We start from the raw sequence: 14,886 nt of genomic DNA on the forward strand, positions 1-14,886 counted from the left end.
CGTACCGACAGTGGGGCTAAGGGGAGGGGGAAGGGGGGTCTTAGCCCCACCAATAAGGAAATAATTTCTAGTGAACACCACACCCCAATATAAGACTGAGCCAATGACATGCTTTAGGAAAAGAAAGTTTGTTAGTAAATTACTTATAAAAAAAAAAAGAAACATGTTTGAGCCGAGAAATCAGTTAGAGTGGCAAGCTGTAAATGTGATGACCAATCCAATATCTATGTATCTGTACAATAATATGGTCAGGTTTTTGAGTTTCTTCAGTTTGTCTCCCTCTACAAATGAAAATTTGTTAATTTTCAATCAAAATCAAAAACCTGAGCCTTCACCCCTCTGAATAATATCTTTCTTTCAATAATATGGTCGCCGGCTTGGAGAAAGTCGTAAGGAGCTTTTGGGAACTTACACAATAATGACATTGTCTTCATATATATATATATATATATATATATATATATATATATATATATATATATACATATATATATATATAAGAGAGAAATCGTTCAAGAGGAATGACTTTAATTTACGTTTGAAGACATTTCAAGAGATGTAGTCTGATTTGTTAAGGGGCAAATGATTCTACTGTTTGCAGTCTTGTAACATACTTGTATCTTTGGCGAAAACTGTTCGAGTACATGGACGGTGATAAGTAGGCCCCTTTAATCAAATTATGTATGAACCAAATGGTTCTTTTGAACATGTATTGTGTTGAAAAGTTCTTGGCAAAATTCAAGGTAAAATGTGTACATGAAAATTCCGCTGTTCAAGCATGTGATGGGAAATGTAAACAGTATGTGCGAATGCTTCTATGTTTCCTGCTAAACTTATTTGTTAGTGGGGAAAAGGAAAGAAAAGAGAAGTCTCGCTCTACCATGTCTACACCACAACGCCTACGGATATCTAAGCTGGAGGTGGGTTGGAATGTCTTGTTTAGAGCACCAACCTAAGTACAGATTTATTGACACGCTATCTTTTGAAGAGAAACAATACTTTCAAATTTATGAAGTTCTTCCGTCGAGATGTTTTCATTGCAACTGATTGACAAATTGCCCTACATCGACGTAAATAAGCACTGAATTGATCAGTGTTTTAGTAGTAGCCATGATAAAAAATCATGGGCATACATACTCGAGCAGGATTCGAACCCACGACCTCCTGATCACCGGACAGGCGTCATCTCCACTAGACCACCGAGCTTTCGCCCGACAGCATGTGTTGGTTCTAATCCTTATAGCATGCAGCGGGTACTACTTTGTTATTCAAATTTATGAAGTTCTTCGGTCGAGATGTTTTCATTGCAACTGATTGACAAATTGCCCTACATTGACGTAAATAAGCACTGAATTGATCAGTGTTTTAGTAGTAGCCATGATAAAAAAAAAATCATGGGCGTACATACTCGAGCAGGATTCGAACCCACGACCTCCTGATCACCGAACAGGCGTCATCTCCACTAGACCACCGAGCTTTCGCCCGACAGCAAGTGTTGGTTCTAATCCTTATAGCATGCAGCGGGTACTACTTTGTTATTCAAATTTATGAAGTTCTTCCGTCGAGATGTTTTCATTGCAACTGATTGACAAATTGCCCTACATCGACGTAAAATAAGCACTGAATTGATCAGTGTTTTAGTAGTAGCCATGATAAAAATTCATGGGCGTACATACTCGAGCAGGATTCGAACCCACGACCTCCTGATCACCGGACAGGCGTCATCTCCACTAGACCACCGAGCTTTCGCCCGACAGCAAGTGTTGGTTCTAATCCTTATAGCATGCAGCGGGTACTACTTTGTTATTCAAATTTATGAAGTTCTTCCGTCGAGATGTTTTCATTGCAACTGATTGACAAATTGCCCTACATCAACATAAAATAAGCACTGAATTGATCAGTGTTTTAGTAGTAGCCATGATAAAAAATCATGGGCGTACATACTCGAGCAGGATTCGAACCCACGACCTCCTGATCACCGGACAGGCGTCATCTCCACTAGACCACCGAGCTTTCGCCGGACAGCAAGTGTTGGTTCTCATCCTTCCCAAGGATGACAATAGCAAGACGCAGGATTACTTCATGTGCAATGCATGTTAGGCCTCACAGTTCCAGATGGTCCATGACGTCACTGTATGCTCCAGGACCATGAGTCATATTCACCGGAACCATACAGCCCACGAGCTCGTAACTAGGTAGCATTGCCCATGAGCTTAAGTTTAGGCAAACCAGGCCCATAAGAGTCTGACACATGGGGGGGGGGGGGGTCCACAAGACCTATACACTGAATAGATTAAGCTCTCTGAAATACATATATTAACCTCATACCGTGGGCCAAGTTTTCCTCGAGTGTCGAGCTCGCGGACCACACTGCTTGTGGACCTATTATATTTGATGTCAGGCTCATGGACCTTGTTCATCTAGTGTTTAGGTCACAGGATGTATGACTCGTGGGCTGCGTAACTCATGGGCTGTACGACTCTTGAGTTGTTTGACTTGTGACATACACCTGATGAGGTGGGCCTGTTGTTTTCTGGTTAGCATCTTTCACCCTTTCATCCAGTTCAAGGGACTTTGTCATATGCCTGTTCACATAAGCATCAACCCAAAATATGGTACTCCTCTCCCCACCTTCCATGTTTAAGCGTACAAATTTTGTCCAGTGCAAATTGGATAATGTTGCACATAATTTCATGCTAGCTAGGCTGCATAACTAACCCAAACATAAATATTATACAGTATGTCCAAAAAAAAATTACAATCAGATTTTCGCATTGATAACACCCAATATGATTAAATTGTCTAAATGCTACTTCAGGGTCTTTAAATAAAAAATTTTAGCTCTATTTTGCAGTAAACCCCATTCGATTTGGTTAAGCAGTCACAGAGAAATGTGGATTGTTGTAAAGCATGTTATGAGTCTGATTCTTCCAAGTTTAGCACTTCAATGATCTTGTGTGTGAATACAATAGACAGAACTTGGAGGGAAGGGATTCCTGACATCCTCTACAAAATTCCTCATTTCTCTTTGACCACTGAAGCAAATCAAATGGGGTTTCCTGTAAGATGTGGGCAATGAGATACATTTTCATACCCTGAATTTGTATTTAGATTGATTCGATATTTTTAAAGATATCATTGTGGAGGGTTCCGTTGTAATTTTTTTTTTTTGGGGGGGGGACATACGGTATTTGAGGTCACTGCCATCACTGAAGACACGTAAGCTTCATTTCTGAAGTAATTGACCGCTCACATTCCTGAGACCTTTTACTATGAACCAATGCTCTGTGGAATATGCATACATGCTTTGATTATAACGTCAAGGCATGATTTGTAAATGATTAAACTTTTAGGATTAAACCAATGAAGCCAAACATCAATATTTTTAATCCTACACAAATTTTGATATTCTAGAAGTCTGACCTCACATTGTCCTTAGATGTCAAAGTTGGATATATACACAGGGTAGGCCTAATGACCAATGTTCTGTGGAATGAGAAGACACTTCTATTGTAGCATAAATGCTAATAGCATAATGCATGATTGCACACCAGGTATACAGTTAACCATTGAATATACGTCAAATATCAATATTTTGATATTTTGAGGTCATTGACCTGTCACAGTCCTCGGAGGTCAAAGGCAGAGACATGTAAATAATTTCCCCTTATCTGAGGAATAGGAAAGCGATTCAGTTGTAACACAAATGAATTTTTAAGACATCGTTATCATGTTTATCATCAACCAGTTGCACCAAATATCAAAATTCTGATAATTTGAGGTCATCAGAGGTCAAAGGTAGAAACCTGTCAAGGATCTGTGGAACATTGAGGCAATTCCACTGAAAAGACAAACATGGTTTTAGTACATCACTGCCGTGTTTATCATTAATCAATGACAAAATATCAATATTTTGAGGTCATTGACCTCTGGAGGTCATCAGAGGTCAAAGGTAGAAACCTGTCAGGGTTCTATGGAACATGAAGACAATTCCACTGTAACAAAAATGAGTTTTTAGTACATCATTACCATTTTAACATTCATCAATGATGCAAAATATCTATTTTTATCAAATTTTGAGGTCATTGACCTTTGGAGGTCATCAGAGGTTAATTCAGACTTACCTCATGATCTTAAAATGAATCTTATAACATGTACTAACACTGGTGAAAGTTTCATGCTTTAGTCAAATTTTGCACAATTTTTTGGCTTATCTGCTCTACTAACATGACAAAGCACCATAAACGCTCCCAAAAGTCTTTCATTCATCTACCCACCTACTAGGCATTTATTTCATAAATAAATCAAGTTCACGGTGATTCCACACTGATCTCAGTACATCACTCTGTTGGATTAGGCCGTGTCCGCCAGAATTATACAGCAATATCAATTTATTCTATAGTAATTTATTTATTTTTTTAAATTAATGTTCATGATTTGCGAGGCACAAGAGGCACATTGGAATCAATTTGTTCATCCAGTGGAAAAAAAAAATTGTTCACAATTTTCAACAAAATAAAGTATGTGACATAATGCAAGTACCGTCAAATCATCCTCTCCCCCCCCCCCCCAAAAAAAAATATATAAATAAATGAATAAAAATGAAAAAAAAACACAAGCACACACACATTAATCATTAAAAAAAAAAAAAATCATTTTAAACATGGCAAAAAGTTGAAGGCTTACTCTTAAGCCATGATAGCAAATGTCATAAACGAACACCAAATTTGTATTCTAAAACTAGCAGTCATGAGTTTGCAAGTACATGTATTATTTTTGCTCTTTTCATCACACTCCTTCTTTCAAGGTAGAACGGCACATATTGAATGATTCTTCTTAAAGCACACAAACTATAAATCAAGCATTACTATATATAACTAGTACTAACACTAATACTACTATTACAGCAATAGCCTGCGACAGTCTATCAACATTCTCCAGATCTCTGAAGATCTTATGATACAAGATGCCTTCTTGGTAAAAAACAAACAAACAAACAAACAGATATATACAACTTAAAATATCATGGCACTTGTGAACGTAAAGTGATGGGATTGTTATGTTGTCGTTTCTGTATAGCTGTATATATTATGATGGTATGTGAAAAGGTTCACTCTGTGCCATGCTGCATGGGACAATGTTTGGATGATATGTGGAGGTAGTGAATGAGAAAGAAACTGCTACAATGCCACCAAAAAAAAGAAGAAGAATGTAATAACAAATCAATAAAATAAAAAGATTTTTTATGCGCTTTGGTTTGAAGAACAACCAAAGCGCATAAAATAAAATGAAATCTAATTAAATTAAGTGAAATAAAATAGTTAACTTCTTTTTTTCATTGAAAAACTACATATTGAGCAACCACCAGCAGAATCTAGGAAGAGCAACTGTTGTGCAGATTATAACTTTGTGATTCTGATACATATACATATCATAAATAGCGTTGATTTTCACAAATTCTGAAAACTGTTCTACACACAACACACAGACTCAAATTACTATCTTTACACTGATATCCAATCTTTTCACTTATTTTGATCAAAATTTGAGAATTCACTGACAAACCTGAGAAACACCTACAATGATATAATTTTGTTTATGAAATAACACTTAACAATGTATGAAATCAAATCATATAAGCAGCCCCGCATTTCGTATGAAGTGGTAAGACAATTTGGACGGACTTACAAAGGAATATATATTTTGATCAATAAATACAATCAAGTAATAGTACCGTTCCATAGATTTGATCAAATAGTAAATTAGTTATTTACGAATAGTATCTTTCCTATGACAGAACATAAGTATTTCTTTACTTGTTGATATTTGGTAAAAAAATATGTTCTCTTCATTTGGAAATGGATCACAGGTCTAACTATGGTTAATATACAGCATGAGTATTCACAACAAAATTCTGGACCACAGAGCAACAAGAATTGCTATATATGTACGTACAGTGTGTATATATATATACATATATATAAACTTACATTTCACCATGATTGACATATATAGCATACATAATGTTTAACTTGTCTACTATTGTTAGTATTTGTAAGTTGGTTTGGTTCAGTACCAACCATGTTTCCACATTAGGACCATTGACATGGTATACAATGTTAACATGTTATTTCTGTTATCAATAAAGGCATGATCACAACAAATAAACACTGAGATCTGAAGCTTCCAAAACAGAAATGGAAGCACACAAACACAGAAAAAAAAGTAGGCAATAAGCTATATCAACAGTGCATTTTGACAAGTCAAATATTCTCATGTGATACTTTGACACTGGCAACAAATAATGGCTCTCAAAATCTCCATTTATCCACTCTACATTTCAAAAGTCTAAGTATTTCTATTTGATGATCTTTTCTCCCTCCCCCCCCCCCCCATTCACAACCAGACCCTTGCTTACCATTTCATGTACAAATTACAATCACTTGATCTGCAACAGCTTAATTTGCAAAAATTGCATTAACACACATACTAAAATGTGATTGACTTGAAGTTCACATCTACCTTGTGTCACACAGTATCAACTGAGAGATGGATAATATTGATTGTTGATATCGATATCTTTTTGCCTCTTCGTAAAACTTATGATGGATGTGTCCCTCTGAAATCCTGTGTGAACTATCCATCAATCTGTAGCACGTTTTGCACCATTGTTTACACTACAATTTCTCTATGTCAGCCAGAGAGTGGATACATACAAAAAAAAAAGTAGAGTACGGGTACTTCTGCACTTATCACAATTCACTACAGGTACATCCAGTTATATATATAAAGAAAAATATCAATATATGTGATTTTTTTGATTTGCACAAGCAAATCATGAATACTTTTACCTATATACATATTCACACACTATATCGACACAATGTTTCTGAAAGACTACAGGAATTACAAGAATGCAAGAATACAAGAAATAATGTGATGATCATTCACATCATGCCAAACAGATCCAAAGCTAAACTTCAACAATGACCAATCATTGTTCAGAAGTAACAAACATGTATACACTAACTCTCTTACTCTTCCGCTCACTCAGTTTCCTGTGCATTGGTGATCCGTGAATAAACATGTTGCAATATGGATGCATTCATGTACATCCATGCCAATGAACTATTCTGGAGGTGAAATCATACATTGGAGCTATAAGATTATACATAAAGACCAAGCCTACTCTTTTCTAATGTAACTTCACAACAACAACAACAACAACAATATATATATATATATATATATATATATATATATATATATATATATATATATACATATATATATATATATATACATATATATATATATATATATATATACATATATATATATATATATATATATATATATATATATATATATATATATATATATATATATATATATATATTTATCATATACTGGTACAAGTTTCCACTCTTGCACTATGTATATCTTGAGTTAACTTCCTCACACATCTATTAAATTTCAACTATCTCTCATTCTTGATTGCTTGGTGAAATCTCAAAGCTTAACATTGATTGTTCGATTATCACAAAACACAGCAGCATTTTTCCCAGGAAAGCTAATAATTTTCCTTTACAATGTCCTTCATAAAACTGTACGAACCAAACATACAAGAGTATATACACTGTATATAAAGATAAGACAAATGTGACTTCTACAAAAATAAGCTTGCAGAGATACAAAATCAAGGAATGTCAGCAGAAATTTGGTGTTATTCTTCTTTTCCTGATAAAATGCAATGTGGCTAGCTGCGCCTTTCACGATGACACAGATAAGCCAACAGCATCATGCCCCACTAAGCCAGACTTCCATTGCAAGGGATGCTTGTGTATAAAATTACAACAATGTGCCAAATTAACCTTGACCTGTCTATGAAGGTTCCCTTTTCTTTTCTTTTCTTTTCTTCTCTGGGGGCAACATATCTAAAGACATTAGATCTCTCAGCAGAAATGCACTACCCTAGGAATATGAATGAATACAATGCCATGGCAAAGGTACCAAATTTAGCACAAGCCACATTTCAATGGACTGACAGAGCAGACATTGCAAATAATGCCCTTTTCTGCACACTAAAGGGATAATGGTTCATTTCTAAAATCCGATGAACTGTGACAGTGATTCTGGGTGGTGTCTCACTGATTTTAGATCTCATGCAAAAAGCTACAAGAAAAAAAAAATTAAAGGACCCAATCTTTCACTGATCCCTGATCATGAAATGATTTTAGATGAAAGTCTACAGCTTGTTCCTTGATCACTACAAATAACAAGACTTTTGTTCTGATAGTAGATTTCCAGCATGTAGCTGTGACAAGATCAGGAATGACTCTACATAACCTGTTACCTCAATTATTGCACTTTACATGCTTGTCAAGCCATCTCAGTATAGAAAACAGCTGGGTAAAACAGACACTCTGTTAAGCTGTCATATAAGACACCAAAATTTGCTCATAGTGTGTTCACACTGCCATTAGATACTTAGGGCTGCTTGAATAGATTTGGCATCTCTCTACTGTAAACGCCATATATTTCATGACGGGTTTTTTTTCGCGATTTTGCGAGTCAGGTGCTATTCGCAAATTTAAAAGCACGTAACAATATCAACTCTGATCCCGTTATGAATGTGACGTACACGCATAAATTTCTCCATTCAAAAATGTACTCCATGATCGCAAATTTCACCCCTCGCAAAATTGTTACAAAGTCACAATTCCTGATCAATTAGACTCGCTTAATATGTATGGTGCATACAGTAACTTACTGAACAAGCCAGCACGTTGTGACAACACTGTTTGTTTATGCTGTGATGCGTTCACACTTTGTACTTGGTGACCTGACCATTCTGCTGCTCCACGGCTTGCAGCTGCATGATTGTCTCGTGGTGATCGGGCTCCAGGTCTGTGAGAAGCTGCTCCGCAATGCGATTCCTCAGCCTGGTTCCAACCTGGTATTCAAGAAGAACATAGGAGAAATAAAAAAATTAGGGCAAGTTATATTTGATCAAAGAACAGGACTGACTTCAGGCAATCAATCAGCCCAAAATTTGAACTATACTGAATTAAAAATGGAGGAGTAATGAGCTCAGACTGTCACTTTACTTGATGACAACCTATCGACACCCCAAGATAGCTGCCCTAATCACATGAAAATGGCATTATTTGCACACACGCACACACATATACACAAATCACTGCTTTGCTTTGCGCATAAGACTAACACATGACATGTTATAAAGGCACTACAACTGCTAATTTGCATTAACCTTGAAAGTGTAATACAGTTGAACCTCTCGTATCCGGACAAGTCGGGACCGGGGCTCGTCCGGATAAGGGATTTGGCCGGATACGGGAGACTCAATGCTTTATACATGTAGAGTCTACATATACATACACATGTACTGATGTAGCCCAATGTAGTACCACATGTAGTAATGTGTATACTGCAACCTTTTCATTGTTACACACAGTAACAGACCCCAAAATAGAGGTTCGTGTTTGCAAGAATGAAATCATTTTCTTTTATAAATTCTTGGGATGATTTACCTAAATAATTATTAAGAAATGTATCCGTTGGGAATCCCCCTTTCCTCCCGTAATTATTAAAAAAAAAAGATTAAAAAATCACGGCGAGATTGCATCCGGATAATAGAGAGATCCGGATAAAGGGAGGCCGGATAATAGAGGTTCAACTGTACTAGAAAACCCACTGATATGCAACTGGCCATCATTTTCTCAATATATTTTGAATATCTGTTACATTTTTCACTTACCCACAGCCTTCATTTTACTGCAAGAAATGCAACTATCTACTGACAATTGGGTGGTTGTTTGTTCTTGTTTCTTAAACCAAAACAAAATAAAACAAGATTTCATGATTTTACCATCCAGTGGAAATGTAAACTTGCACTGTACAAGTTCAGTGCAGTTTGCATATTTTAAAATGGCAAGACTGTGGATATACAGTATCAAAGACAACAAAAGAAAAACCAATGAAGTACTATATTTACTGTACAAGCATGTAACCATTGCAGAAAAACACACATCAGGTGCATATATTCATGCAACACAATGACATGACACCTACAACAGCACATTCTGCAAATTTGTTGCTGTGCAATGAAATACAATCCATTCTATGTACACTACAACAATAGCAAACATGTGACAATGACTAGCTCGTTGTAATTCTCACAGTGTGCTGTTGTATTTGAATGGACAGTACTTGGTTAGTTGGCATATTTGTGTGACCTTAGGTCAACAAAGATAAATCACCAGATAAACTTTTCAAAACATTTCAAAGTTTAATCAAATTCCTAAACAGGGTAGGCTTCACTGAGAGAGCTCAAGTAATTGATTTAACCTACAGAACAATCTAAAGCTGCCTTTATTTGAACAATAAGAATGAAGATAAAACAATATCATTTGTGATATCTGTGCAAGAATTGTAAATAAAAAGACAATGAAACATTCTTTCCCACAACAGATAGGTTCACATGACACTTCTAATCTCAAAGATTAGCCCAGAGTTCTTAACTTTGATGATTAACACATACACTGTGCATGTGATTACACTCGAAGTTAGCAATCTATTAAAAGGATTAGACAATGATCACAACCACAAGATTTCTCAGAGTCTACGCTTTATCTGAGATCCAGGGGGTCCCCACTCACATAGTGTCATGTCCACGCGATAATCACAAACTCAAAAGTTGGTGTGACTTCTCTGTGAACCCTGTGAACCCTTTAGTTTCCAGGTCAACCTCAAGTCGTTGTACACAACTGTATCGTCACACATTAGCAAGTTTAGCGCTAGTGCCACGTCTATGTACCTTTTCTGCTTCTGTAGTTTAATCATTATGTGCTGCTTTCCTCAAAAGTTAAATCTTTGATACTAGGTGTCATGTGGGCAATATGCATCATAGTTTAAAAGCACAAAGTATTTATCAAAGTTGAAACTTTGATGATAAGAGTTGTGCGAACCTAACTCACGTCACTCATTCCATGCATTTGTATCTCCAGCAGACATAAAAGGTGTCAACAAATTAACGTCAAGACACTGCAGTTGTAACTCCAGCAAATATTTGTTTGACTAAACATGACTCACTGTCTTGGGCCTTTGGGTCATGCGGTCCCGTTCGTTGTTGGGCTGGTGTGGCCAAGGGTCAGGGGTCAATGACCTCTGTAAGTAGTTTGGTGGGAATTGGGTCGATGCAGATGGGGCGGGCGTGGCACTGTTCCTGCTCTTGCTAAGGTGGCGCTCGTTGGCCACCGCGCTGTTGCTGGACTTGGTGCGCATGGCTGTGAGCATGGGGGATGGAATTAAAAGTGAAGTACAACATTTTTTTGAAAAGCCATTAAAACTGAGCACTTCTGAATTCAAAATATATTTCTATGTTTCAAAAAAAGGGGGCAAGGATGGGGATGATGTAATTTCTAAATCAAATGTCATTCCATTCTTGTTTCTTTCATGCTACCATTTAACAACATATTCTTTCTGGCTGCTAGCTGATGACAACATAAATATGAATCCTGTACACATAAATGCACACTATGATTTTCTTCCTCACAAAGATGTAAGATCAAAACAAACATGTAGTAACAGTTCTTTGTAATGATGTTCTACATGTCAATTAGACTTTAGCTGATGAAGCACTTGTACTTACGGGGCAAGCTCACAAATTTTGCCTCACTGCATCATTTTCTACAAAAATTCCACAGGTAAAGTTCTTGGCCAATAGGACATACACTGTATGAACTTGGGATAAAACACTGGGAAAAAAAAAAACAACAACTTTTGTGTAATTTTTTTCTCTAATAGCTCTAGGCACACACCAACTACCTTATTTCAATGACATGATTTTGATTTTCATTCACAGCCTCAAAGGGAGGAAGGTTGCTAGATAACAAATGATCTCCATCAAGAGAGGGAAAACAACAGTTTCTGTGACTTCCACTGTTACTCTGCAAATGAAATAAATCCTTGTTCATTTCTTTGAATTGATTAATTTCATTACAGGTAAAAAGAACAGTCCATTCTGAAATTAGGAAGGGTACTACATGTTCATTACTATCACAAGAAAATGGGCTATTTCAGTCACTTGAATAAATCTACAATCTCTCAGAGTCAACAGATTTGACCCTATATTTTTTTTTTCACAAATTGTTAGTGATTTCAAATCTCTTCTCATATGTTTGTTGGTTTTCTAAAACTTTGAATGGCTTCCAAGTGCCTGAGTTGAAATCCAACCTTGAAATGTTTGCTAGTGCTTTAACAGCATTACAATCACAAGCTCTGAATTAGTATGTTCATTGTGGAAATCCACAGGAATTAGTGATTAAGGGTTTTCTAATTAAAACTATGTATCTCTCTCTCCCTCTACCAATTTATTCATCTATCTATCCATCTATCTGTCTATCTCTCTACCTATTTATCTACCTATACAGTAAAACCAAAAGCATTCCCAGCATGAAACATTCATGAATTGGAGCCAGTGGCCCTTTTTCCGGCATGAAACTTTCACAAATTGCCACTGGCATTCAATGCATCATGTATTTCCCCTTATGTGCATTTCATTTCTGGGAATCCTTGTTCCATGTGACATTCACAAAAGTTTCATGTATGTGAAAATTTCTGGTTTTAGATAGATACAACTATAGATACCAATGATGTTTGTGGTGGCACTGATTATAAGTAGTGTTATTGTTGTTGGTGTTCTTCTACGCTTACCATCATCATTATTGCAATTATTGTTGCTCTCACAATTGCCAGCTGCACTTCTACTATTTTTCTTCCGCAGGAGTGACAAGGCAATGGCTGCATAAATTGGTACTTATCACTATTACCGTGCTGCAGCTAATTCTTGCCTTTACATATCTGAGTTACAATGGAATTCATATCTTTCTCTTTTTCAAATGTCAACAACAAACTTTCAAAATTGCTTAAACAAAATCTTCAAGCAAAAAATATACACTGTATGTAACAAAGAAAGGATGTAAACAGTTCAAAGTTCAAATGATTGAGGTGTATTAATTACAACCCACCTCTGGAAAAAAAAATGAATAACTGCAGTCATTCTATCAAGTTGAGAGAAAACACATCATCCTTTCACAGTGTGAATCTTTGGGTATATATGCACAGACATTTCAGTGCAGCATACTTCATCACAAATGCAGCTGGAATGTGACTTGATTAGATTTAAGGCTGGTTACACTACAGTATACATGAAATGTAAAAGCTACAATGTACTACAAGTTTATGAGAGCAAATCTGCGGTGCATTTCTATACTACATGTGCAAATAATCATGACAACGATAAGTGAGCGATACATAAAACACACATATATCTTATGACAAACTATGTCTGCTGCCCTTGGTTCTGCATGAATACACACATGCTGGCATGATAATCCCACAGGAAATGGTGATGATGCCTCGTGTACAACTGAACAAACATAAGCTGCTGACAATATCAAATTCAGCTCATCAAGACCTGCGGTGATTTTGCTGCAGAAATTTTCATCTTGTCTCAATTAGATTAACAACTCTGACAATTCCATTGAGTATAATATTATGGAGAAAGATTACATGGCCCTGGTTGAACTCATTCCGCACAAAAATTAGGAAAAAGAGTCAGAATCATTGACATTAATCTGCTGAAATGTGTTGCTGATCTGAGGATCAATGCAAGCATTTACAGGCGTTGAAAATTTTGTCTCTGAAAAATAACGTTTAGGACCAAAACAGGGCTTAACAAAAAGATAATGGTTTCTTCTTCCTTTCAGCAGTAAAAGCAATGAATAATAAACATAATTATTGTAACAAAAAGATTCTGCATGAAACCACAAAAATGTGGTTTCTTGGACTGAATATTGTATGTTCACTGAATTGAGACTGATAGCAATTACAATGTCTAATGTAAAGAGCATGTCCCCCACTGAAAACTTTCTGCTCTACCCCCCACCCCCCACCCACAGGATACTCATTAAACAAGATGTCAACAATATATCTTCAACTCATGACAATTAATTGAGGCTTTCTATGCAACATTTTCCCTTGCAAACTATGCTACTCTAGACAAATAAGCAGTGATTATAAGAGTGAATACTGTATCTGACTATTGAAAAACACACCAACATGACAGGACTGAACATTTGCTAAAAACATGAGTATTACACAACTGCATGATTTGAACTCATTATACACAGCATAGTCAATGCAAACGTGATCTACACTACGGCGTAGAATCAACTCACTAAAGAATGAAAAATGGCCACTATAACAAATCCCTAAAACTCTGACAAAATTCAAGACACCAACATTTATCGAAGACAATGAAGCAAATTGTCTTGGGGCAAGTGGCTTGGGGCAAAATGGCTTGAGGTAATTGAACAAATTGACAATGAGGAAAATGGCTTGGGGACTGAATCCTCAATAGAAGCCATTTATATACTAGAGACATTTGGTTTGCTCTACAAATAGAACAGAAATGGCTTGTTGGGGAAATTCAGGTCTCATACTAAAGACTGGTGTTTAAAAGCCCTCTTCAGGTTTTATTCTAAATGCCAAGCACATAAAGGAAAGACGCATGTGGTTAACATCTAGCAGTAATGCCTGCATAGCTACTAGAAGAACCCTCATCTAGTCTCACAAACAACATGATTTATCTATGGTCTTGGACAATAAATGATGTATTCATAGTTTTCAATATAGTGGACATCACTAACTGGACATTCACCGTCATGACAATTTCAAATCAAATGGGAAACATACAATGGCACTTGAATGACCAAAGCAATTGTTGAATATGAACATACAAAATGTACAGAAAAGATTGGTAGCCATGACAAGAGTTTCTAAGCAGCAATGCAGGCTTAA

At 36.3% G+C, this 14,886-nt stretch overlaps 1 protein-coding gene across 1 annotated transcript in view; it reads right to left on the reverse strand.

Annotated features, from left to right (window-relative positions):
- Nucleotides 1–8,824: 8,824 nt before the first annotated feature.
- LOC140243708 (uncharacterized) overlaps nucleotides 8,825–14,886 on the reverse strand; it is a 55,580-nt gene continuing 49,518 nt past the window's right edge. The window contains exons 46-47 of the mRNA XM_072323372.1: nucleotides 11,116–11,309; nucleotides 8,825–8,956 (exon numbers count right to left, since the gene is read on the reverse strand). Of these exons, the coding sequence (XP_072179473.1) occupies nucleotides 8,825–8,956; nucleotides 11,116–11,309 (326 nt within the window). The remainder of the gene's footprint in view (nucleotides 8,957–11,115; nucleotides 11,310–14,886) is intronic.

This window comes from Diadema setosum, chromosome 2 (assembly GCF_964275005.1).
Source record: "Diadema setosum chromosome 2, eeDiaSeto1, whole genome shotgun sequence".
NCBI lineage: Eukaryota > Metazoa > Echinodermata > Echinoidea > Diadematoida > Diadematidae > Diadema > Diadema setosum.